General features: G+C 43.9%; 1 protein-coding gene across 1 annotated transcript in view; it reads right to left on the reverse strand.

The window, feature by feature from the left end:
• Positions 1-27,399, reverse strand: part of LOC147104328 (coiled-coil domain-containing protein 63-like) — a 116,462-nt gene that overhangs the window by 66,754 nt on the left and 22,309 nt on the right. The window contains exons 3-7 of the mRNA XM_085961571.1: positions 25,277-25,466; positions 23,546-23,668; positions 12,253-12,434; positions 9,424-9,581; positions 7,254-7,477 (exon numbers count right to left, since the gene is read on the reverse strand). Coding sequence (XP_085817697.1) covers positions 7,254-7,477; positions 9,424-9,581; positions 12,253-12,434; positions 23,546-23,668; positions 25,277-25,466 — 877 coding nt within the window. The remainder of the gene's footprint in view (positions 1-7,253; positions 7,478-9,423; positions 9,582-12,252; positions 12,435-23,545; positions 23,669-25,276; positions 25,467-27,399) is intronic.

Here is a 27,399-nt window from a genome sequence, read left to right on the forward strand (position 1 = left end):
TGTAAAGTAATTAAGATGAGGCCCATGGTCACAAGAGGTGATGGGACCAACTGATAACGAAATGTGGGGATTGGGGCCGGCAAGAAGATGAACTGTCATGGTTTTATAATTACAATTTAGCTATAACTCTGTATATGCTGATAAGCTTATCCCCGCCCTTAGGGCAGGGCCTTAATTTTTGTATAACTGTGTGGGCTTTGAGAGGCTCATTGGAGTTTGAGTCTTGTGTAGGGACACAAGAAATTTCTCCCCAGGCCTGAATAAACCGTTTTGACTTCAATTATTGGGTCTGTCTTTCTTGCAACAAACCGGTGACGTCGACCTTGTATATCACTTGGTCCGCACTTTGGGGGCTTACATCAATTGGCGACGAGGATGGGATACGCGATCTGAACAAGACTCTCGGACAACGATAACCTAAGACGGGTGAGTATGTTTTAATTACCACCTGTAAAATTAGAGGTTAATCGCTGGCGAGACGTCAAGTAAGAATCGACGTATAAAAGAACTATAAAAAGAAAGACACCTTTAATTGAAGGCAGTTAAAAAGTAAACTGCAGTTAGGGGCAGGGTGTTCCCTAAAGCCGTGAGGTGGCGAAACCTCAGTTAGGGACAGGGCGTTCCCTAAAGCCGTGAGGTGGCGAAACCTCAGTTAGGGGCAGGGCATTCCCTAAAGCCCTGAGGCGGCGAAACCTCAGTTAGGGGCAGGGCGTTCCCTAAAACCAAGAGGCGGCGAAACCTCAACAAGCGAATGAATGGGTGCACCACAGCAAGTGAATGAAATAAAACCCCATCAGTCACAAAGTGGTTAAAACTCAAAACCTCAGGACTAAAGGGTTGGTGTGTGTGTGGAACGAAACAGGGTGATTGACAGGAAGTAAAGAAAGAAATCTGAGAAGAGATATATAAAGTGAGACGAGTAAATTTAGAATCATGGAAAAAAAGGAGGATTCCCCACTGGGGGGGGGTACCTGGATTCTATAACCCGATTCCTGGTAGATAAAAAATAAAAAAGACAGTGCAGAGAGCCAAAGGGCTTAGTGGGGGAGGGAGAAACCAAAGATAAAGAGGGAATGGTAATCTGAGCTTGGTACCAGAAACAATGTAAGGAATCGAAACAGAAGGGAGAGATAAGGAAGGGAAAAGATCTAATTTGCAGGTGAACCAATTTGAAAACCCAGCAAAGGAAAAAACAAACAAACAGGGATTTGGAAAACTAGGAAAAGCTGTCGAGTCACCGATTTAAAAAGGAAAAAAAAAGATAAACTTAAAGCTTTACCAACATGGAAGTTATTAGCATCTGTACCGAGACAAGTAAAACACAAGATTTGCTGAGTGAAAGGAACCTTAAAAGTATGCTGGAATTTCAGGCTGTATAAACTTGTGTGTTAAAGTGTGAATGTTTTCCTGACTAGGAATGTTTAAGAGGTTACAATATTCCTTTGTCTCAAAGTCTGTCCTTTAAAAAAAAATGTCTGCTGTGTGTGTGTTTTAGCTCCACCCACTTCTCTGTGTTAAAGAAAAAGCATTTAACCCTTTTGTCTTGTCTTGGATTTTGGAAGTTATAAGAATGTGTGAATAAGATTGTGCCCTCAGAATGAAAAAAACCCTACTACAATTTAAGTTAAGCTGGAGTGTAAAAACTGAGAAGAGCAACAAAAAGTTTGTTTAACAAAAGATTAAGTTTCATTCTAAGATCTAACCTTGGAGTTATGAGGTAAATTAACTTGTTAAAACCGGACTTTCATTGTGGCCACAGTGAAATTCTGGTTGATGTAAATTGGTGTAGTCCGAATTGAATAAGATAACTCCACTCCGCAAGAATATCCGATAGTGGCAGGTCCCTCTACAATATTTAATTGACTATGGTACTGGGAGCCCTATAGAATGCGGGACTAGAGTTAAACCCTAGAAAGATACAGGTAGGGAAGGATGAAGTAATATACCAAGAATACATAGGAACACAGGGGGAGAGACAAATGCCCGAAGACAGAAAGGTGGGTTAATAAAGAACAGTACCTTGAGAGCCAGGTGATAAGTAATCAGAATCAGTGTGACGCATGGCCATTGAAGGAAGCAGATTAAAGACTTAGGGCTGCTCGATCGGGGGGTTGTGATTCTGTGTAATACAGAGGATTTAAGGAAATTGTCCAGTAATATGAATAAGTTGGGGCTAGGAAGGGATCCTTTTAAAAAGCTATAGCAGATGTAGAGCAAATGAGTCTCCGGCAGCATATGCTGACAGAATGTGGCCCACATGGGAGGAGCATTAGGACCCAGAGGACAGCTAGCTGAGGTGCACGCAATCACTGGCTGTGTGCTTTGATTTATCAGTCCAGTACTTACAAGCACCTATGGTCAGATTTTGATCCAGAAGATAGGGTAAATACAAAGGCTAAAGTTGTGAGGAAAATGACCCTGCACTTTGAGGTGCGCCATACAGATAAAAGGAATATCGGGGTACTGAATAAGCCAAAGGGCAAGGTTTGTGAAATGAAAGGGGGAAACTATCCCAGGAACTGGTGGACCATGAAATAGCTTTTGTAAAGTGAAACAAGCCCTGAGGTTAGCCAAAGGAAAAAGTGTAAACATATATAGACAGTTGGAATGCCTTGGGGTGGTGTCTGATTACATGGTAGCCTGGAGTAGGCGAGGATATATGACACCAGGAGAAGGACCCATAAGACATGAGAATATAATCAAGGAATTAGTAGGAACCTCTCTCCTACCCAAAGAGTGCGCAATAGTAAATTAAAGCACAATAGAGGATTACTGACCGACACCAAAAGGGCAATGCATGGGCAGACAAGGCAGCTAAACGAGCAGCTGAGAAAGGGAATCTGACCAATGAAGCCCAAGTGTTCATGTTTAGTTCAAGTGTGAAACCACAATTCAGGAATGTTTTTTTAGGTTACGTGAAGTGACGCAATAATGTTTTGCTCCACCTTCAAAAGCCTGCAAAGGAGTTAACCCTTTCCACTGACAGCTGTTTGAGTTCACCAAGCAACAACTTCAGTATTACTGAATAGAATTTAAAGATATTGGACATTATTAAATTTAAGTTTCTTAATGTTAAGTTAATACTTCCCCACAGTAATGGAAGGAGAATTATGATTTGATAAATGGAAGTCATCTTATAAACTAATTGCAGCACTGTCTCAAATGGCCAGAAGACTGCTTGGGAGGCTGTCCTGTTACCCAAAGATAAATCTAGACAGATAGTTAGAGACATGAGGCCAAAGACCAACAGATTATACAGGATCTAGAACAGGATACACAGGACGACCAGAAGGAGGTCCCAGCTGTAGGTAGCAAGGTGATGGCAGAAATAATACCAGCCAAACCAGGGCTAGCACCCAGATGGTCAGGACCTCATGCAGTATTAATGAACAGTGACACATGCGTTTGTATAGATGAGTCCGGAACGGGTAAAGGAAGGTGGAAGCACTGGACTCAGTTAAAAATATATAACAAAGACAATGAGTAAGCCAGAGATGGTGTCTTTTCGAACAGAGTGAGGAGTATACTAGAAGATATAAAGAATGGGAAGGGGAGTTACTACATATATCAATGATAGGGCTGTGCATGATGATAATGTTATATGCCATAGTTTGCATCTTCAGGTATGTCTGGGGACAGAGCCACAGAACAAGAAATGAACCAGATGTACAGCATTTTGAACTGATAAAACGGATAAGAGCAGAATAATTCTAACTGGCTGGTGACGACCAGCCCCCTTTTTGTAATTACAGGAACACTGGGCATTCGGAATGAGGTGGAGCGTCCTTGCCTTGATCCTAGGGATGAACATAAGTTTTGCCATTGTCGAGGGGGAATTAGTAATAAGGAAAACACAGGATGAGGTGTATTTTAGTGTGGCATGTAGAGTTATTAAGCTTGCCATTAATAGTACTTTTGAGATGCAAACAAATATGGAACTCCCTGTGGGTAAAACAATTAGAGGGTCCACAGGGAAAATTTATCTTACAAAGACGTAAGAAATGAGGAGTATTGGAAATGGCCGGAGCAGGGTATGCGGCCAGGTTAGCAACAGTTAATAGCTTGGACATAGAAGGAGTAAACGAAGGAGTAGAAGAATTACACGCAAAAATAGGGAAGTTACTAAAACAAGCCACCAGAAATAGCCAGCAATTGACACTGGCAGGGAAACAAACAATAATGCAATTGTTGGGGGTGGAAGAGATAGTAGCCCCCCATGCAGAAACAATCAATACAATCATTGATCGACTTAATAATGCTTCTCGCCAAACCCATAAGGAACTAATATGTGCCAAGTATGGCTCATGGCTATTGCCGAATGCTCAGCATAACATGAGGCAAATAAATAATGGACAGATCCCTGATTGGATTACTAATGAGGATCTGGAACCTTGGATTGACACAAATAAAAGCCTATGCAAGGGGCGTAAAATGGGACAAGTATACCGGGCAGGCAATTGTCTGACCCCATGGACTAAGATGATTGGCTTTGTACTGGCCATCCCACAACACCCAGAAGAGGGACAGCCCCTGTACGACGTGATTAATATAGGAGAGGTACAAAGGGAAAGTTGGGTTAAATATCATGATGTCCCTACCAAGGCACTTTGGGAAAGGGATGAAGATAATAACCAGAAGAATGGAACCTTAAGGGGGGTGGTAATGGACAGGTGCCACCACAAGGGAAGGACATGGCTGTGCACAGCTCCCCCCCCCCCCCCCCCCACCGAGGAAGACACATCCGAGTGCGGATTTACGAAAATTACCAATTGCACCCTCGAGGTACACCCAAGGGGGATACACCGAACAAGGGTAGCACCAAGGAACAACGGGACATTTTGTGTCACCACAATCGAACAGAAATATGAATATCAAGATATGACTTGTACCATTCCACAACCAAACCGTTGTTTGGTCTAAAGATACCTACACAGATAGGAAAACCTGGTCACTTGATAATATGGGACTTAATAAAAAGGTTGAAACTTATGTCATACCAGAGCCCAAGACAATTCCTCAGTTAGAGGAAGAGGAAGCTTGGAAGAAATTACGGCAGGAAACGAGGGAAATTTTAAAGTATTATCATAAAATAGAAGAAGACTTAAAGAAACAACAAAAAGACATTAGTACAATATTAGAGGAGACTCACCCACTTCCTCCTATTTTGATAATTGGGGATCAGGATGGACGGGGACATTGGGCGCCTCAGTGATACAAGGCATAATGATATTCCTCATGGTTGTTATTATGATATATTGTGTATTTTTACTGCTCCAGTGCCTCTGTACCAGAATGAGTAAAGCCAAAATTGGTGCAGTGAAAGAAGTCGGGCCTGAGGAGAGGCAGGTAGCGAAGTTAAGTGTGGAAAACTCCCCCGCCTCTCCAAGGCAAATGTTGTAAGATGTGATAGGAAGCCCTGAAATTACAAGGAATTAATTGGGCATGGTAATTAAGGACCGGGCCGGCTAACCGTAAGACGGAGGTGGCAGATGGAGGGTGGCAGAAGGAGGGTGGTGAATGAGGATTGGTGAGTGATGACAGTCTCGAATTGGCACGTCACGCACCCAACATGGGAATGAGGGACAGGCCTGAGCGGAAAGCCTAAACCAATAGTGCAGGGTCTAAGGGGCCTGGGAAAGACCACCCTAACGGAAAGACCACCCTAAAGGAAAGCCCACCGTAAAGGAAATACCACCATACCGCGTGGAGGGGGAAAGTCGGCCTCCAAATTGATAGGATATATGCACATGTATAACCTAGACTGGTAGAAGGCCAGGGAGTGCACGCTCTGGCAGACACCAGGAAATGGAAATACATGTTGACCTGTTTTGGAACAATTGTCCAAAAGGGGGGACTGAAGTAAGATATTAAAAAATTGGGTATAACAGGGTAAGACAACCAGGATTCAATTGCAACACCAATGTACGAGGTGGAGGGAATGGGTTAATTCATACTCTGAATTGAACAATAGAGGTCTGTATATTGCATTTACCCAGCTAAGGTTTAAACATAATTAAGTGACTTCAAATGCTGAGAGATTAAAACTATAGAACAACTCATGGGAAGATTGAGGAGGATATGTGGTTGGTCAAGCGGGGCGACACATATGCACCTAAGAATTTGTTTATTGTAATTCACAACAGGGTTCCATTCTTCAAAATATAGTGGGGCTAATTAGAATGTGTTTGCTTTGCAGAGATGACCCGAAGCGAGATCGAAAGTCTGTGTTTTGCACGCCTTAACAAGGACTGGTATCTTAAGAAAACACTTAACAAGCCAAACCATCTGACTACGGGCAAATGGATGGTTGTAAAGTAATTAAGATGAGGCCCATGGTCACAAGAGGTGATGGGACCAACTGATAACGAAATGTGGGGATTGGGGCCGGCAAGAAGATGAACTGTCACAGTTTTATCATTACAATTTAGCTATAACTCTGTATATGCTGATAAGCTTATCCCCGCCCTTAGGGCAGGGCCTTAATTTTTGTATAACTGTGTGGACTTTGAGAGGCTCGTTGGAGTTTGAGTCTTGTGTAGGGACACAAGAAATTTCTCCCCAGGCCTGAATAACCCGTTTTGACTTCAATTATTGGGTCTGTCTTTCTTGCAACAAACCGGTGACGTTGACCTTGTATATCACTTGGTCCGCACTTTGGGGGCTTACATCAGCAGTATGGGGGCGGGGCAGAGCTGTTGAGAGGGGTTTTCCCTTTCTGCGAGACATGGTTGCACTCAACTTGGTGCTACCCTCTGGCACTTGTAGGCATGAGCCAAGATCCTACTACTCCATGGCACAACATATTGAGGTAGATTTTCAACTTGCGACCAGGGGTAAAACTGGCGCAATGGAAATGAAAATCAGCTGGTTTCTCTGACAGACGACTGATGCGCAATGCCCAGTTTTACACCCACAAATTATGAGACAATTTGAAAAAACTATCTCATTGGAACTGTAATACACTGTACTCCCTTGTGCATGCTATTAGATTCAGAAGAATATTTGTCTGTGGTATACGTTAGTATTAAATACTGATGCTTTGCCAGGCTCGCCTTCTGACCACCCCAAAATTCCACAGCACTTGTCAGACTTTTTGCTGTATAAATAATCCATTGAAGATGTAACCCACTGACTCTATACCACGTGTGACTGCAATATTGTTGCAGAACAAAAATGTAAAAACATTCCAAAAAGAACCTTAATACTGCATGCTGTAGCAATGAAGGAATGTTACACAACAATACTTTACAGACCTTAATATTCTGGATCTTCTCTTGCTTATGTTCCAGTTGAATATTAATTTCATTGATAAAATTAAACAGTGCATAGTTCTTCTCCTCTGTGGCAATAAACTCAGTACCTAGACTGTAAAGGTTGTCTCTTCCTGTCAGATTTTTTAGATGTTTATGTACTTCTTCATAAACGTCATATTCAATTTCTAGTGCAGTTTTCTTAACAACTTTATCCTTAGAATGATCTAGGAATGCCATAAAAAATATTTTTTTAAAGATCTTATTAGATTTTCTATTTATGAGGTCATTTACAAACATCCATTTGCACAAATATGAATTTTCATTTCTGAATAAATTACTATTTTTGTTTCAATTTTTTTTGCAATTATTTTGCGATCATCAAGAGGATTGATGTCTGTGGTTGGGGAATTAAAGACTTCCATTTTTGGTACTTAGTGTCAGTGTCTAGCACTCCCACGTCACTGTAATAGCACAGTCTGGTGCAGAATGAAGCTGCTTTTACTTTGCCTCATTGATATAACCCTCAGGCTTCTAGCAAGTGCCAAGGAAATGAAAGGCTGACAAACTATGGTGCTGAAACAAAAATAGATGTTGCAGCAATAAAGCTACTCAAATATGAGCAGTAGCTTTACTATTGTAACTACTTGATCAGCTGTGCCATTGTTCACAGACAAAAAATGTAAAGAAGTGTCTCTCTTCCTGCAAGTGTATCCACACAGGATGTGTAAACAGTTTTACAAAGTAGCTCAACTCATTTTTTTTAGCATGGTGTTAATCCTTTGTTGCTACGACCAAAAATAAGAGTTAAATACATATTATTTGGTAGAAGCTAAAATCCCAACATTATCCGCTATAAAAAAAAACAATGTGTACACACACTGGACCACTTTGCAGTTTAATTGTGGAAGCCGTTGGACTCAATATTCACCCCTCCATCACTGGTACACCTCCATCAATCGCATATTATGGCTGCAATATGTACGATCTACAGGATGCACTGCAGAAACTCACCAAGGTTTCTTCGACAGTGCCTCCTTCCCCTGCAACCTCTACAACCGAGAAGGACAAGATCAGTGACATCAGGTGGAAACCATCTCCACCAAGTTCCCCTCCAATTCACACCCCATCCTAACATAGACATATATCACTTTTCCTTTATCACTGAGTCAATAACCTGGAATTCTCTACATAACACCATTGTGGTAGCACAATTGGCACAAGGAGTGCAGCATTTCAAGAAGAAGGCCCACCACCACTTTCTCAGGTCAAATAGGAATGGCAGAAGTGTGTGCCTTGCCAGATTTGTCCACATCCCGAGAACAAATTTAATAAAAACTTAGACTAATATTTCTGGTTGGAAGACCTGCTCAAGTGCTTGAGGTACCAGGTCTACCTCATCTTATTTCAGCAAATAAAACACTTAACTTTTCAAATTTGCTAAAGATATAGGCCTAAAAATTCAGTTGCTTTGTGCCTCCCTCTTAGGGCGCTAACGGGGCGCAAAGCAACTAGCGCCTGGGCGCGGCGCCGCCAACGCCTCCTGCAAAATTCAGCGGGAGGTTAGCGGCAGTGGTAACCGTTAGTGCCGCCAGCGATGACGTCATCACCATGCACAGCACCCCGCTCGCGCCCCGGCTGCGATCTTTGGTAGCGCCGTCAGACGCTATGTCTGACGGGGTCAGTGGGGCCTACCTGCAGCCGGGGTGGCACAAATTAAAGGGGAGGTGCCGAGCGGCCATCACCTGCCCTCTCTGCCGTCCCCGGCCTCCTCTGCAGCCCTCCCACGGAGTGCCGACTGCGTTCTGTGAGCCCGGCACTTCTTTTGAGTGCCGGGTTCTTTTGCCGGCACTCCGATCCCTGGTGGCCCAGCTGGGCCCCGGGTCGCGCTGCGCTAGGCCCCTCCTCTTTAAGAAGGGGAGGAAGGCCTGCAGTACCGCGGTGCGACGTGCCGCAGAGCGTGGCGCTGTGGCACATAGCGCCGCAATATTCACTCACAGCGTCCCAAGAGGGAGGCGGGGCACTTCCAGTAGCACCCCACTTCCCTCTTGGGGCACTACCGGTGAATTTTGGCCACGGGGGTGCTAACTTTTTCGGGGCACTAAAAGTAGCGCCCCAGTGAAGTTAGCGCCCCAAAGGGGGCGCGACTCAATTTTTCCCCCCTACAGTATACCTTCTCTCGTGAGCTGTCGAAATTTAATCAGCATAAAGTCTTTAAGTTTTGCCTCATGGTCAATGATACGCATTAGTTCCTTTATCTCCGTGTTATATAACATGATGTCTTTTGCACTTCGTTCCTTTACAGAATGTATCCTAGTTTCTGCCTCCATCCTAGGAATGAGAAAACATTCTTTTTTTTGGAACATCTAAAACATTACAGACATTATGCAGATTACAAGCAGAGCTTTTATGAATCACTAGCTGGGGGGGCCCGGCGTTGCCAAGGCTTTTTTGTAAAATGGCAGTTTACAGGGCCGCGCGGTTGACAGCCGGCCGCTGCCGCTCCCCCGCTCTGTGTCTCGGGCCGAGCGGTTGTCAGGCCCGGCCCGAGTGACCCCAACTCACCTCCCACTCCGGCGGGCCGCCCCAGCTGCCCCGCTCGCTGTTGAGTAAAAGCAGTGAAAAAAATGGCGGCTACGTTTCGGGAGGCTGCAGGATTAGGTCCCGCCCACACACGGAATGAAACGCCCCCCGTGATGCACCGATTGGTCAACCATCACGTCACTCAACGCTAGTGAGCGGTAGGATTGGTCAACCGCTAATGAGCGGATTTTTGAACGTTTTTTGTATACTGTCCGAACAATTTTTGTCTGACCAAAAAGTAAATACACCTATGAGACTCCCCTAATCATAAGCTTTCTTTTGCTATAACATATGTGTAGGTACGCTCTATAACTTTTGAGTGTATAGCGGACAGACAGACATACAGGCAGACAGACATACAGACAGACATACAGACGGACGGATCCTTTTATATATATAGATTACGCACAGTCACAATTTTGAGGGGCACCGATATCATAATGGTTTTCACTACATGTTCAATCCCTTTATGCACAGGATACTGACTGAGAACATCTGTCCCGTGGATGGGCAGTATTGGGCAGTCATGTCAGGAGAGAGTCGGACAGCCCTTCTCATGCAGAAGTCGCTGAATTTTTTTCCTTCTAAAAATAAGGCACAAGCTTCTTAAATACAAGGCAAGACCTTTTTTTAAGGTTCCCCAGCAGCAACAGCACCAATTCTATGGGTTCTTTCTTTTCTTGGTTTATTAAATAGTGGCAGTTTGTACTGTAAACATTATTGATTTACCTGTAAAAATTTATTATTGTATTTATATTGTTGACCATAAAGCTGTTTTTGAGGCTTTTTTTTATTGTGGTCAATGAATGTAATGGATTTACTATGTAATTGATGAGTTGTATAAGTAATGTTGTACTTGAATGTTAAAATGAAAAAAAAAGGGACAACAGATAATACCAAGCAAAAACAAAGAGTCACTAGATTGCCAATAGGACTGGCGAAAAATTGTTTTTCACTATGGGTACCTGTACTGTTAATATTATTGATTTATCTGTAAAATTTACCACTGCATTTATACTGTTAAACCCTAAAGCTGTTTTTAAGGCTTTTGTTTTATTGCGGCGAATGAATGTAATGGATTTATTATGTAATTGATGAGTTGTAACAAGTACTACCATATTTAAATTAATATGTTTGACTCAAAAAAAAGCAGCACCAATTCTAAATTGAAACGGTGGCAATGCAACCTAGTCCCAGGCGTCTGCCGCTGCTACTCTTACACCAGTCATCAGGTATGCAGAAGAGCAATCTGAATAAATAGGCTCTGTTGCTCCCTTCCTGCGTGGAATCACATTGTCACCACCTTTCTCAAACAGTCCCGTTCAGGAGAGGAATTACCAGCTGCGTCTACTACTGGTTCTTTAAAAAAAAACATTCAGGCTCCCCCCAGTGGCTTAGACAGAAATGCAATGCCTGGTATCCAACTGAGCCACACAAACCAGAGATGCCCCAGATCTGTACTAGGTTAGCTGAACTCAGCAGATCAGTGATAGGAGTCCTACAATTGGCTTCAGTGCGCTTGGGCAAGAAGAGGTGAAATTCCCTCTCCTGAACACTATCCAGTGACGGGAAAGAAGCTAGAAAGCAGGTATGTAAATATGAGCGAGGGACAGAATCAAGCTCTGCAGTAACCCCACCCCCACCATTGTCAAAACTTCGGCCCATTCTGACTGCAGGCTGGTACATGACAAATGGTCACTTGGACAAGGTACAAAGCCACACTCCAGTGTGAGTCAGCGCCTTCGGGAGATGAGAGGAGAAAATTGGAGGGAGGAAGAAAATTATATTCAGTGTTCTTCACTAATGAGAGAGATTGATGAATATTAATTAAATGTGCTTTTTAAATTATAAAACAAAGCTAGGGAGAAGATTCCTTAAGATTGAGAAGCCAAGAAGTAGGGATTACTTTTAAACTGCTTCAGTTTGAAAAGAACGTTTTAATTAGAATGTTGGTAATGCAAAGGCCTCGACAATCAAGAGCTTTAGCCTTGACCGAGGCCAAAACAACAAGAGATAGTAAAATGTTCGTATCAGCAGTAGCTCCTTTTAAATAATAGTCTGGTGTCCTTTTCTATTTATCATTTTGTCACTGTTAATGAACAACTGGTATTGTTTCTATGTTTGAATTTTCATCTTGTGAAGTGCTTTGCTGACTGAAAATGCTGTCGAGCCAGGAGTTGAGCCTAGTTAAACATTATTCCGCCTGTCACCATTTGCCAAATCTGACATTCCAGCATCGAACCAGCTGTGAAAACCTTTGCATTGACACTTGAAAGAGTGAATAGCACTTCAGTTTTGCATGACTGAAACAGCTATTTAAAAACCCATGCAGTTGCACAAAATTCAGCATGCCAATTTCAAACAAAAGGCTAAAGTTTCACTTGCTTTGTAATCTGGTATTGGTTAGATCAGTACTCACCGTTGGTCGTAAGCTTGCACAGATTCCTCAACAATTTCTTTCATTATCTTTTTTTGTTCTTGTATTTTCGTACTGAGCTTGTTGTAGAGTTTTGTATAAATTTCTTTATTAACTCTCAGGCTATTGATTTCCTCACGAAGCTTGCAATTTTCAGTCAGAATTGTGTTAAACTTTACGGTTGACTAAAAAAAGTGCAAAGTTTAAGGCAGGAATAGTAAGGCATTTTCTGAAATGGTAATGGCAATGGGGTCATTTGATTTATATAAAGCAAAAGTTTGACACTGATTGGAATTTTATGATTATTCCTTGATTAAATTTTTGCACACTTTTATATAATTTAACAACAGTGCAGTTCTACCAAATAATACTTGAACTGGTTAGTGTTTGTCAAAATATGGGAGCAATGGCCTTTTCTCATTCCATGTTTATGTATACTGTAACCTATAAATGTAATTTTGTACAGCTCTGTTCTGGGTGTGGAGCTTCAACAGAGTGGAGCACGAGTCAGAGATTGGGTTATAACACAATAACAACAATAACTTGCATTTACAGAGTGCCTTTAATGTAAAAGAAAGTCCCAAGGCACTGTGCAGAGGGCATTTTTTCTTTTTCAAATGGGCGCCGAGCCACAGTGGGGGAGCTGACTGAACATTTGTCAAAAAGGGGGTTTTGAGAATGCTTTTCAGAGCGCAGAGCAAAGTAGAGAGGCAACAGAAAATGCTGGAAAAACTCAGCAGGCCAGGCCAACATCCGTGGAGAGAGAAACAGAGTCAATGTTTCGGGTTGAAATCCTTCTACAGAACTGAGAAAAAAAGGCAGGAAATGAAACAGATTAAAAGGCAGTTTGGGGGCTGGGAAATGGGGGAGGGGATGAAAGAAGAGACATTAAGAGATATTCAAGGTGAGACGAGATGGTAATAGGACAGGTAAAGAAACAATGGCTCTAGATGAAGTGTGAAATGCGCTGGCAGAGTGAGAGACAGCTGCCGTGTGGGAGAGAGAGAAAAAAGGAAAAGGCACAAACCAAAAGTGTGGATAAAAAATATAAAAATGTAATAGGGGCCGAGGTTATGATCTGAAATTGTTGAACTCGATATTGAGTCCGGAAGGCTGTAAAGTGCCTAATCGGAAGATGAGGTGCTGTTCCTCGAGCTTACACTGAGCTTCAGTGGAACGGCCTCTTGCAAGAAGTACAAGTAAATCGCTGTTTCACCTGGAAGGGGTGTTTGGGGCCCTGGACAGTGGGAAGGGGGGAAGTATATGGGCAGGCGTTGCATCTCCTGCGCTTGCACGGGAAGGTGCCGGGTGAAGGGGAAGGGGCCGGGTGAAGGGGAAGGGGTGCTGGGGGTGATAGAGGAGTGGACTAGGGTGTCTCGGAGGGAGCGGTCCCTACAGAATGCTGAAAGGGGAGGGGAGGGGAAGATGCGTTTGGTGGTGGGATCACATTGGAGGTGGCAGAAATGGCGGCGGATGATCCGTTGAATGTGGGGGCTGGTGGGGTGAAAGGTGAGGACAAGGGGAACCCTATCGTGGTTCCGGGAGGGAGGGGCAGGGGCTATCGAAGTAGAGAGGCAGATGGGTTTAGGAAAGGAGTTCTAAAGAGTTGGGCCGAGGCCACTGACGGTTTTTCCACCAATGGTGGGGCAAAGTGGGGAGGGGTGCACAAAAGATCCAAGTTGGAGGACTAAATGGTACAAGAGAGAACAAAAGGCTGCAGGAACTTCTAAAGTCAGGGTGCGGTCAGAATGGGAAAGGATTTGGGATGAGGATTTAAAATTCAATATGCTGGGGGACAGGAGGCCAAGGATGGGCAGTGAGGACAAGTGATGGGTGAGCACAACTTAGGTGGGATAGGATATGGGCTAGAGTTTATGAATGGTGCAGGACCAATGGCTGGTAAGGAGGATATTGACAAATTAAAACGTAAGCATGGATAAGAGTTTTGACAGCAGTTACAATGAGATGGGAGAAGAGGCAGGTGATGCAGGTGGAAGTATGCAGTCTTGGTGATGATTAGGAGGTGAAGTTTGAAACTCAACTCTCGGTTGAAGAGGATATGTCATGATTTCACCAAGATTCTTTCAACTGCATCGAACGGCTCGGGAAGGGAGTAAAATCAGCGGCAAGTGAGTGGAGTTTGTGACGGGAGCTGAAAATGGAGAACTCCCTGCTCTTCTTCGAACAGAGTCACGGAATCTTTAAAGAGCCTCGGTTTACCATTTCATCTAAAAGATGGCACCTCTGACAGTGCGGCACTGCCTCAGTACTACATTATGTGTTCAAGTCCTGGAGTGTGATTTGAACCCACAATCTTCTGACTCAGAGTTGAGAGTGCTACCAACTAAATCCAGTTAACGCCTTTGTATATGAAACAACTGTACACAACAAAATGAATTAACACAGAATAAACTACTGCTCTGCAAATATATTCATAGAATCATAGAAAGTTACAGCAAGGCAGGAGGCCATTTCGGCCCATCGTGTCCGCGCCGGCCAACAAAGAGCTATCCAACCTAATCCCACTTCCCAGCTCTTGGTCCGTAGCCCTGCAGGTTAGAGCATCCCAAGTGCACATACAAGTACTTTTTAAATGTGGTTAGGGTTCCTGCCTCTACCACCCTTTCAGGTAGTGAGTTCCAGACCCCCACAACCCTCTGGGTGAAGACATTTCCCCTCAAATCCCCTCTAAACCTTCCATCAATATTGTATTGATCTTACGGACCTGAAACCTAGACAAGGCAGGAAATTTGAAGAAATGTAGAAATATTTTTTATTTTTTGCTTCTGCAACCTGCGCTCTCCTCCGGTGAGATTCCATGCCCTGCCAAATTACCTCTTATATGTAAAGATGCCTAATGAGGACAACGCAATTCCTCAGCTAGCAAAGGCTAGTTCAGTAAATTCTAATTCACAGCTTTTGCTGCCAATGAGCACCACTGTTACTAGCTGAGGAATTGATCAACACAGGAGCAATGGTTTTACAATCAAGACCAGAAAACCAAAGCTGTTCCTAGTTGTACCACACTGTAATATCAACCTCCACTATCATTAGTGGGCCGAAGTGGCTGCACCCATTTCCTATATCAGCCTCATTAAGGGCCCAGGTTTAATGCAAACATCTTCATATGAATGCCAAGCAATGTGCGCCAGGTTTACTCTTTTTTTGTGTGCCTATTTAGAATGGGAACAAGTGCAGCTCCACGGTCACAGCAACTCTTAAATAACCTTTGGTAAGGTTTTTTTTGTAATGTTGGCGCTACCTATTTAGTGCAAAAAGAAATTGTTAGACTTTTTTCCATATTCTGAATTTTTTTATTTATTTATGTGTATATATTTGGAATATAGGCAGCAATTTCTTCTCATTCCTTAAGGCAAGTTTGTTTGAAAAGAACCTCAATTTCATGGTAGAGGTGGCATCTTAAAGTCAGCAGGTCCCAGACCATTCTGCAGACCTTGGCAGAAACCAAGGACAATCTGCTACAGGTCAACAGGATAGAGTTTTATCTTTTCTAGCAAAGGTACCTGCAGAAAATGTGCACTACCAGCGTCCTCAACTGTTCTGCCTCTGGCTCAGTGCCAGTTTGTATCGCACTAAAAGGTACAGTGCTGTCCACATTGCATTAAAATGGTGATTGACACCTTGGTCAGCACAGCCAGCACTTTTATATCTTTTCCCACTGAACACTATAACACATGTGTCCAATGTCATCACACTGCGACATTTCCCAAAGTACTCACTGACTGTCCAGCCTGAAGCTCTTGGAAATATGAGAGGGTGGCAATTCTTCATCGTACATTGCATCTGGACTATGTGCCCCGCTGAGGTATGAATCATGCAATGATAAAGCTGTAAGGTTGTCTGAATAGGTAGTAAATGTGGACAGGCTTCACTTGTTGCCAAGTACCTAATGTTGTTGGTTCATCCGACCTTGCCAGATTCCTTAAAGTGGGCCATCTATTCTCGTATCTGTTTCTAGGTACTGCAGGTCATCATTCAGTCTGGCTAACACCTCCAGCCAGGCACTGCTGTCCTCTAGGGACGGTATCTGGAATGCCAATCAGGGCAATTCTACTTCCATCCGCCTCATGCACCAGCACTTTAACTTCATCCAACAGGGAGGAGGAGTATGAAATATTAGATGAAATAAACATAGTGAGAGAGGAAGTATTAAGGGGTTTAGCAGCTTTAAAAGTGAACAAATCCCTAGGCCCAGATGAAATGTATCCCAGGCTGTTAAGCGAAGCAAAAGAGGAAATAGCAGAGGCCCTGACCATCATTTTCCAATCCTCTCTGGCTTCAGGTGTGGTGCCGGAGGACTGCTAATGTGGTACCCTTGTTTAAAAAGGGAGGAAAGGATAGACCGAGTAATTACAGTCCAGTCAGCCTAACCTCGGTGGTGGGAAAATTATTGGAAAGAATTCTGAAGGACAGGATAAATCTTCATTTAGAAAGACACAGATTAATCAAGGATAGTCAGCACGGATTTGTTAAGGGAAGGTCGTGTCTGACAAACTTGATTGAATTTTTTGAGGAGGTAACAAGGAGGGTAGATGAGGGTAGTGCATTTGATGTAGTGTATATGGACTTTAGCAAGGCTTTTGATAAGGTTCCACATGGCAGACTGGTCACGAAGTTAAAAGCCCATGGGATCCAGGGCAAAGTGTCAAGTTGGATTCAAAACTGGCTCGGAGGCAGGAAGCAGAGGGTAATGGTTGATGGGTGTTTTTGTGACTGGAAGGCTGTTTCCAGTGGGGTTCTGCAGGGCTCAGTACTAGGTCCCTTGCTTTTTGTGATATATATCAATGATCTAGACTTGAATATAGGGGGTATGATTAAGAAGTTTGCAGATGATACTAAAATCAGCTGTGTGGTTTGTAGTGTCCGCGCCTTAATAATACACGGACTGCAGGAGAACAATAAAACAGGTATTTACTGAACGGAGGGTAACTTAAGACTGAAGTACAGAAGCCTGCTATGGCTTTATATACAGGGGTGGTCACTGCCGGTACTGCAGTATAGAATCAGTTCTTCTCTTAAAGGTACATACACAACAATTCCTCCCCTTTTAGATAAACAGTACATAACATTCATTTAACAACTAAATAATAACTAGTTACAATTACAATTTTCTCTGTACTATATACATCAACTGAAATAATCATTTATAAGTTCAGTCTTTGAGGAGGCTTCCTGATCCTGACTGGATAACGCCTTTCTCGAGTATCCTGTTCATGCGGCGGAGTTGATTCTGGCTCATTGTCATTGGTTGGTTCGTCAGCTTCCAACACCACTGCTTCTGAGGTAGACGCAATCTGTACTTCGAGTTGATTACCAGGTGCACCTGCTCGTGGTATGGGTTTGGCTTGTTCCTGTGACTCTAGAATCTGGTCAGCATGGCGTCTCACGATGCTCTCTCCAACGTCCACTGTGTACATTAGTGGTCCCTGCTGTGTGCATATCGTTCCTGGCTACCATTTTTCTGTTCGGTAGTCGCGGGCCAAGACTGGTTGCCCTATCTTGAAGCTCCTGGTTGGCTTCTCATTTATGTGCTGGAATTGCTTATCCTCAACATCTCATCTTATGTTTGGTTTGAGCAAATCCAGGCGACATCTTAGCCTTCGGTTGAAGAACATTATGGCTGGAGTTTGGTTGGTGACTGCATGTGTCGCATTCCGGTAAGCAAATAAGAAATTATCCACCTTGTGTTGTAGTGGTATGTCGTCATTATGCATTGCCTTTATTGCCTTTTTAAAGGTGTGAACAAACCTCTCAGCCAATCCATTGGTGGCTGGATGATATGGGGCAGATGTGTAATATTTCACCCCATTATTCCTCAGAAACCTCCGGAAATCCTCGGACACAAACTGTGGCCCATTGTCAGAGCAAATCTGTTCTGGCAAGCCATTCCCGGCGAAGATGGTCCGTAGGACTGCAATAGTTTTCTCTGTGGTGGTGGAGGACATTTTGATGACCTCTGGCCATTTTGAATGGGCGTCCACAGCGATTAGGAACATTGAGTCCATAAATGGACCAGCAAAATCAATGTGTACCCGTTGCCATGGAGATGAGGGCCACTCCCATGGATGTAGCGGGGCCTGTGGTGGAGCGTTTTGGACCTTCTGGAATCCTGTGCATCTCTTGGTCATATCCTCGATTTCTTTATCGATTCCCAGCCACCACACAAACGCCCTGGCTAGGCTCTTCATTTTTACCCCTCCCAGATGACCCTCATGAAGCTCATTGAGCACTCTATCTCTCAACTTGGGTGGAATTACCACTCGGGATCCACACATCAAGGTCCCCCAGCACACTGACAGCTGTTCTCTCCTTGGCGAGAATGCTGGCCAGTGAGTCGCCATGTGCTGGCCATCCCTTCACCGTCAAATCATAGACCCGAGAGAGTGTCGGGTCATTTCGGGTTTCCTTCTCTATACTTGAGTTTGTAACAGGTAGACATTCGACTATGGTCGCATGGAATATCTCAACAGGGTCCACTGCAGGTGCTTCCTCTACCGTAGGCAACGGTAGGCGCGACAGCCCATCAGCGTTTCCATGCTGTTTCGTACCCTTGTACTCTATGTCGTACTGATGTGCCCCTAGAAAAAGTGACCATCTTTGCAGCCGTTGCGCCGTCATCACCGGAACGCCCTTCTTTGGGTTAAAAATGGAGACCAGGGGCTGATGATCAGTCATTAGGGTGAATTTCTGCCCGTGCAGATAGTGATTGAACTTCTTCACCCCCCACACCAGGCTGAGGGCCTCCCTGTCAATCTGGGCGTAGTTACGCTCGGCTGAGGTTAACGAGCGCGACGCAAAGGCTATTGGCCTCTCTGAACCGTCAAGGAATTTGTGTGACAGCACCGCTCCGATGCCGTAGGGAGACGCATCACATGCTAACCGAATCGGTAGTGTTGGATTGTAGTGGGCCAATACTTCTTTTGAAGTGATTAGGCATTTACATTTCTGAAAGGCACGCTTACACTCATCACTCCATTTCCATGTTACTCCAGTTTGCAGTAGGGCGTTCAGTGGGTGCAGAATTGTAGATAAATTCGGCAAGAACTTATGGTAGTAGTTCACCAACCCGAGGAACGACCTCAGTTGCGACACATTTTCCGGTGCTGGAGCCTTGACTACAGCCTCAATCTTGTCCGGCGACTTATGCAACCCTTCCTCATCAATCATGTGGCCACAATACGAGATTTGTCTCCTGAAGAACTCGCATTTTGGGGCGGTTGGCTCGTAGCCCATATTCCTGTAATCTCATGAGCACCTGCTCCAGGTTGGCAAGGTGTTCACTGTCATTTTCGCCCATAACCAGGACGTCGTCCAAATAACACCGGGTCCCCGGGATCCCTTGCAGGACTTGTTCCATCGCCCTCTGCCAAATAGCCGGGGCTGATGCTACCCCGAATACCAGTCGATTGTACTGGTAAAGGCCTTTGTGAGTGTTTATCGTGAGGTATTTCCTAGATGCTTCTTCCACCTCCATTTGTAGATATGCTTGGGCCAGATCAATCTTCGTAAAGCGTTTCCCTCCAGATAGTGAGGCGAAAATATCTTCTATCCGTGGAAGTGGATATTGTACTGTGTGCAGGACTGGGTTCACAGTTACCTTGAAGTCCCCACAGATGTGAACCTTCTTCGGTTCCCCAGGCGTGCTGCTCAATGATTTCTTCATTACAGGAACGATGGGTGTGGCCCACTCGCTCCAGTCCACCTTGGACAGCACACCCGAACGCTCCAGACTCTCCAGCTCTGCTTCAATGGCTGGGCGGATCGCGTAAGGTACCGGTCTGGCCTTAAAACATTTTGGGTTTGCGTTATCTTCGATTTTTATCATTGCTGTTACTCCTTTTAGAGTCCCAAGTCCTTGTTGGAACACCTCTTTCGCGTCAGTTAGAATTTTTGACAGTCGTCCAGGTGTGACGTCATCATCCTTTTTATCAGTCACAGTTAGCGCCTGAATGGAATGCCAATCCAATTGTATTTTTCGGATCCATTCACGTCCCAATAGTGGTGGTCCTCCATCCGGTGGTATATATAGATACAGTTTCTGTGTTTCCTTGCCGTTGTATTCAACTGGCACCCTTATTTTTCCTCTGGGGTAGACTTTTTGCCCCGTGTATGTCTTCAATACAATGGACGTGTCCTTCAAGGGTATGTGTGAGAATAGCCGCTCATAGTCTCGTCGATTCATGACTGTTAGGGCTGATCCTGTGTCCAATTCCATCTTTACTGGGGACCCTGCTATCATGAGGGTGACCCAAATGGTTCGGTGATCCTCCTTTGCGATCACGTTGTGTAACTTTAGACAACTTAGTCTCCTGCTCCCGGAGTCCTTATCACTCTCCTGATCTTCCGAACTACTGTCTGTCAATTTCTTTACTTTCTTGTACTTGTCCTTAGTAGTTCTTGTAGTGTTGGTTTTCTTTCCCGACCTGCAGACTCTTGCTATGTGTCCCATTTTCCCACATTGCCTGCATACTTTGTCCTTAAACCAGCAGTCCTTCTGATCATGGGTTGTTCTGCCGCAGCGATAGCACTTCTGCTCCATACGCCATTTCGTTAGCGCTGTATTCCTGTGGTTTCTGTTGTATTTCTGCAGCTCCCCGTGCTGCTGCTTCGTAGGATACTGCCACGCTGAAAGCCTGTTCTAGCATCAGGTCCTTTTCCGAAAGTAGTCGTTTCTGGGTTCCTTCACTCTGGAGCCCGCAGACAAACTTATCCCGTAAGGTGTCTGCCAGTCCTGCTCCGAACTGGCAGTGCTTCGATAACTTGCGTAGTTCCGTAAGATAGTCAGCATTGCTCTCATCTTTGTGCTGGTTTCTTTTATGGAACTTGAATCTTTCTGCTATCAGCAGCGGTGTAGGGTTTAGGTGTTCCTGTAAGATATTAACAATCTCTTCAAAACTTTTCTCCATTGGTTTAGCTGGGGTAATTAAATTCCGCAATAGGCCGTACGTTCTCGCGCCCATCAAATTGAATAATACCGACGCCTTCTTTCCATCGGCCACCTCATTTGCCGTGCAGTACACTTCAATTCTTTCCACATACGTGGTCCAGTCTTCTACCTCGTTGTCGAAAGCATTGATACTGCCACTTTTCGGCATCTTGGGTGATTTAAAATGGCGCCTCCCGTGCTTTTTCTTTTTCACCAATGGATTAAAATGGCGCCTCCCGCGCTTTTCCTTCTTCCCCAATGGAATAAAATGGCGCCTCCCGTGCTTTTCCTTCTCCTTGTTTTATTTTCGCTACGCTGCCCGGTTCTTGAGCACCGACCGTGCCCTGTGCGCTCCACCCTCTCTCTCTCTCTTTTCCTCCCGACGACGCTGCACGGCCCCTTTGCAGAGCCGCTCGATCGAGCTCAAGCCCGCCGCAGTCCGGAAGAGTCAGCGCACTACCTGCTACCAGCACGATTTGCTGGAACACCTTGACTGGGGAGCCAAGCCCAGCTCTCCACAGCCTCTCCTGCAACTCTCCGAACTCCGAGGGATCCTTGGGCGGTTGCCCGCGGTCGACGCCCGTTGCTCTGACTTCAACCTCCAAGAAGCTTCTTCTCAGGGAAAGATCCCCGTGAGGTGATGCAGTACTGCAGGTGAGTTCAAACCTGTTTGTCGCCACTGTAGTGTCCGTGCCTTAATAATACACGGACTGCAGGAGAACAATAAGTACAGAAGCCTGCTATGGCTTTATATACAGGGGTGGTCACTGCCGGTACTGCAGTATAGAATCAGTTATTCTCTTAAAGGTACATACACAACATGGTTGATACTGAAGAAGGAAGCTGTAGACTGCAGGAAGATATCAATAAATTGGTCAGGTGGGCAGAACAGTGGCAAATGGAATTCAATCTGGAGAAGTGTGAGGTAATGCATTTGGGGAGGGCTAACAAGGAAAGGGAATACACATTAAACGGTAGGACACCGAGTAGTGTAGAGGAACAAAGGGACCTTGGAGTGCATGTCCACAGATCTCTGAAGGTAGCAGGCCAGGTAGATAAGGTGGTTAAGAAGGCATACGGAATGCTTGCCTTTATTAGCCGTGTCATAGAATACAAGAGCAGGGGAGTTATACTTCAACTGTATAAAACACTAGTTAGGCCTCAGCTAGAGTACTGCATGCAGTTCTGGTCACCACATTACAGGAAAGATGTGATTGCACTAGAGAGGGTGCAGAGGAGATTTACAAGGATGTTGCCGGGAGTAGAGAATCTTAGCTATGAGGAAAGACTGGATAGGCTGGATTTGTTTTCCTTGGAATTGAGGAGGCTGAGGGGAGGCCTTATTGAGGTGTATAAAATTATGAGGGGCCTAGATAAAGTGGATAGAAAGGACCTATTTCCCTCAGCAGAGGGGTCAAAAACCAGGGGGCACAGATTTAAAGTGATTGGTGGAAGGTTTAGAGGTGATTTGAGGGGAAATTTCTTCACCCAGAGGGTTGTGGGGGTCTGGAACTCACTGCCTGAAAGGGTGGTAGAGACAGAAACCCTAACCACATTTAAAAAGTACTTGGATGTGCACTTGGGATGCTGTAACCTGCAGGGCTACGGACCAAGAGCTGGGAAGTGGGATTAGGCTGGATAGCTCTTTGTTGGCCGGCATGGACACGATGGGCCGAAATGACCTCCTTCCGTGCTGTAACTTTCTATGATTCTATCAGAGGATCAGAGCCTACAGCACTCTACCACTTGCCCGTCAACTCCATTTTGTGCCCAACATTGGATTTGCTCTCCCCTATCTTTATGCTTGCCAGTTCCCCCACCACCCAACCCCCGCCACCGTCCCCCATCGCCCGCCCCACTCCTAACCCTACACAGCCTTTGTAAAAGCTGAAAAATATTTTAAAACTATTTTCAGCCTTTCTAAATGCTGGAGGAAGTTTTGTTGTAATAATCAAACTTATTTTGAATACACAGTCCTAACTGATTTAGACTAGTGTATTTCCATGTTATGCAAAGTGCCAGAATGACCTGGAAAGTTACCAGCAGCTTCTCAAGAGCTGCTGCCAACAATCAGCACGTCCGGAAGCTCAGTAAAGAGACACTTTCATTCGACTATTGGTCCAATTTGATTCATCCTTGTGAAAATTGTACCACAGAAACAAGACAGTACTGGTAGCAAATCTAATCTTCATCACATGCACTATTTGACATTTTGATATGTGTCAGGACAAAATAAAAGTGAATTGCTTGGGTTGTTGGTAACCAAACTTTTGTTACCATGATTTCTATATACATTAAAATGGCATTAAAAACAACTTTATTCATTACAACTAATCTACATTAACTTACCAAGTTCAGTTGATTCTCTAAAGTCTGTATTTGTTTTTGCAAATGTCTGCGTCGATGGTGAACACTCCTCAGTCCTCCAATAGACATCTTTTGCTTATTAATTTTATCTTCTTGGTCTCTTATCTGTACAATAAAGGTATCTGATGTGCAATTGCTTTTAAGTATTTACAAGTCTTTCATGTGTTAATGAATTATGTAGCTGGCAGCAACATTTTTCTGCAGAATAAGAGTATTTTGGGCTGATATACATATAAAGGATGGCAAATCAAGCAATTCCTTTCATTATGAGAGACAATACTTTGATAAGATCAGGGAATGAAATGCAGCATACAAACATATTTCAGCTCATTAAAATGAGAATAAAAGTCAGCTGAATGGCACAATGGTGTAGTGCATTCGAATGGTGAGACACAGATTTGACCACCCATACTGTGAGCTCCTAATTTCATCTTTGCTACTATTGTGAGGCATTAAGCAATGTCTAGACACTTTCTCACAGGGGAAAGAGAACATTGCATCTCCAAGCACTGCTTCCAAAGCAGCATAAGAAGAGACGAGTAGCAAGCTGCTGCCCTGCATCGTGACTGTAGGACATATGTGGTCCAACAGGAACAGAGAAGAAAACAGAAGGACAAGCTTGCTGTTCATCACCACCCCCCACTTTAAAAAATAAAAGAGAGATCTTCAAAAAGGCATTACTTTATTTGTAATTTTAGACTAAGGAACGGGGTGGTTTGAAATTCCCAATCGCAACCATGCAACTACAGGGGGGGCGAGTGGTGGGCGGGGGGCAGGATCTGGAAGAAGCAGTCACCCCAAGCTACTTCAGTCACCCCCAAGCTCATCTCAGAGAGACACGATTGGAGGCCTGAGAGTAGGCTTCCTTAAAGAAAATGCTTCTTTTAACCCAATCATTTCAATTATGGAAATAATATTTGTGCTGATACTGACTGACTGCAATGGTTTCTGTAGTTTTCCAATAAAAAAAACTAATCACTAATCCATCTCCAACAACCAATTTGCATTAGGTGCTAACAGATAGTGAACTGCTTAGGGCTAGATTTTTTCTGCCCATTCATAGTCAATAGGTAAAAAATCTGGATCATATGTTGTTTCGCAATAATGGAACAAAAATCTTCCCTGTCCTATTTCTCCTCAATGTGGTGGCCTGACTGAGACTGAAAACTCAGCAGAACCTGGAAACAAACATTGCTTTAATCAATTTTTTTAATGAAAAATGTTGGCAGTACACAACAAGAGGATAGAGTTCCTCTCTGCATTACATGTAACAAAATTGTCCTCCACTTATAAAGAAGAGATTTAAGATTTCATTACACATAGTAGAGGATATCCTCTCACCAGGTTGTTCAGCATCTGAAAGAGAAATTCATGTTTCAAATGGGACCATTTATCAGAATCCTCACATGTTCTTAAGAATGGTCCCATCTGAAGTGTACATCTATTTTCGCCTTCAGATGCTGCCTGACCTGCTATGCACTTCCAACATTTTCTGTTACTATTTCAGATTTCCAGCAATTTTTTAACGTCCGTCCTATCAATCCATGGCACCGTGCAATGCTCCAATGCAATACACAACCACGTAAAGAAAACCTGAAAATCAATTCTGTTTCACCCTTTGGTTGATCCACTGCTTTGATTCAAATTTTTACATTTCAAAACCTCCAAATACTATTTCATTAATGTAGGACATTCTAGATTCTAGGAACATACCTGAGCATCAAGTTTAGCAATCAGACTCTTTTCCTGCTCAGCAAGGCAGTCATACTCCTCTTTGCTTTGCATCAACATCTTTATCTGTGTAGAATCGTTAATATCCTTCTGTACATTCTGAGGAGCTGTGACAAGGGCCATGTTTGTGGCTAGATTTTCATGTTCGCGCTGCAATAGATTTAGTTCTCGCCTGTAAAAGAAATGAAGTTCCAAAGGCACTTTAGAAGCATGAACCCCATCTTCCTACCCAGGACCCATGCAGCACCTACTCTTTTTGTGTGGCTTTTCCAGACCTGCTGCAACATGTTAGATGTGGCTCCTATCATTATAGCCAGAGCACATGCTCTCTCTTTCTGTTTTGTCTAGTGAGAGAAAGGAAACCAATGCTTTTAAAAGCTATGACTGTACAACTTGCACCCATACAGCAAGTGAACAGTATTCCAATTGAGTATTTTTGCTCAAAATTGCAACATTCAGTTTGAAAATTCAAAGTGGCCACAAACAATGAGGGGGGGGGTGTGCCAAATCTATCGTCCTGCCGACATACATCTTTCAGGCTTGATATTGTTAAACAGGGGCATTTAGGTGGAGCTGGGAGAAATTATATTGCAGGGGAAATGCCCTAAAATGTGTCTAAAATGGAGTTTCAGCTCCAAATCTGACCACAGAAAATGAAGTTCAGCTTTTGAACTGAATGCTAGGAAAAGAGTTTTAGCTAACACAAGCTAAACTAATTCAAACCATCACCCAGGCTTTTGGCCATGGAACTTCCCAGGTAATTTGGCCATAAAATCTTCAAAGCAAAAGGCCATAAAGCAATGAAAGCTATAAAAGGTCCTAAGAAATTATCCCAGAAAGGACCGTGTTTATACGACAGACATCTTGGACCAGCATGAGGCCCAATTATCCCTAGCTCAGGCCTCCAGTGGGGCAGCTAATGGAACATCAATATGTCACTTCTCCTCACCTGCGTGAAACAAACTCTTGAGAAATGCAAGATAAATGGGAAAGGGTCCTAAAATGGTCTTGCTGGAGGAACAGCCGTGCCCCAGTGACTCAGTGACTGTCACAGGAGTCCACATTTGTCAAGGTTGAATGGCGGAAGAGTGGTGGCGAGACCTTCTGGCCTGGGCATCATCCGGATTGGTTATTTGAATGTAGGGAGACCTCTCTTTGAAAACAAGATATAAAAATAGAGGACTCTGCACTCCTCAGGTCAATCAGCAATAGCAATTAGTATTTGTAGCAATCGTAGACAGTCTGTAGTATGTCTCTCTTTGTCTTTGTAGAAGTAGCAGTTAGTTTACTTATGTTTTCCTTGTTTTGTAAGTACCTTTCCCTAACGGATGCAGAAAGGTGCCTTTCCAGGTACAGAGTATTAGGACAGGGAGTAAAATACCAAATCAGCTCGTGAGACTGCATTAGCCAGTTGCAGGTAGAGAAAAGTGCAACAACTTTATAAGTGTCTGGGATCAGACAAAGGCGAGTCTGACTTATAAGCTTAGAACCAATGAATGTTTCTTTACAAATATGCCATATCTGTACCGTACTTCAATTCTCCACATGCATCATGAAGTTAATTGAATTTTAAAAAGCCTTCACTGTGGTTTGGAGAGAGTTTCAGCCAAGCTCAGTTCCTAGCAGTAGCCTGTTCAAACACTGCTCTTCAGAATTGTTGCAGCAGTTGTCTGGAAATGATTGTGTTGCAGCCAATGTTCTTACATAGCGATACAAAATTGGTTCTGTAACCTGGCACTGCCAGTGAGGAGACATGCCCACAGGAACCAAGATTGGATAATCAGGGCTACAGTTTTGCAGCCGTATCTCCTACCTTGGACTCTTGGGGAATCAAGGGATAGGGAAATGGGGTGGGAAAGTGGAGTTGAGATTGAAGATCAGCCATGATCTTATTGAATGGCGGAGCAGGCTTGAGGGGCCGTATGGCCTAATCCTGTTCCTAATTCTTATGTTCTATACTACCTGCCAACGTGGTTGATGTGCCAAATAACTGCCTGAATCCATGAGGTTAAAGCTTAAAACTAAAGGCTTTTATTAAGTAAGAACATGGCATCAAGTTAACACAGTCATCACTGACCCAGCCCTTAGTAGAACATTCCAGAAGA

Source organism: Somniosus microcephalus, chromosome 19, assembly GCF_052327205.1.
Source record: "Somniosus microcephalus isolate GS21.2 chromosome 19, FLI_Smic_1.0, whole genome shotgun sequence".
In the NCBI taxonomy this organism is placed as follows: Eukaryota; Metazoa; Chordata; class Chondrichthyes; order Squaliformes; family Somniosidae; genus Somniosus; species Somniosus microcephalus.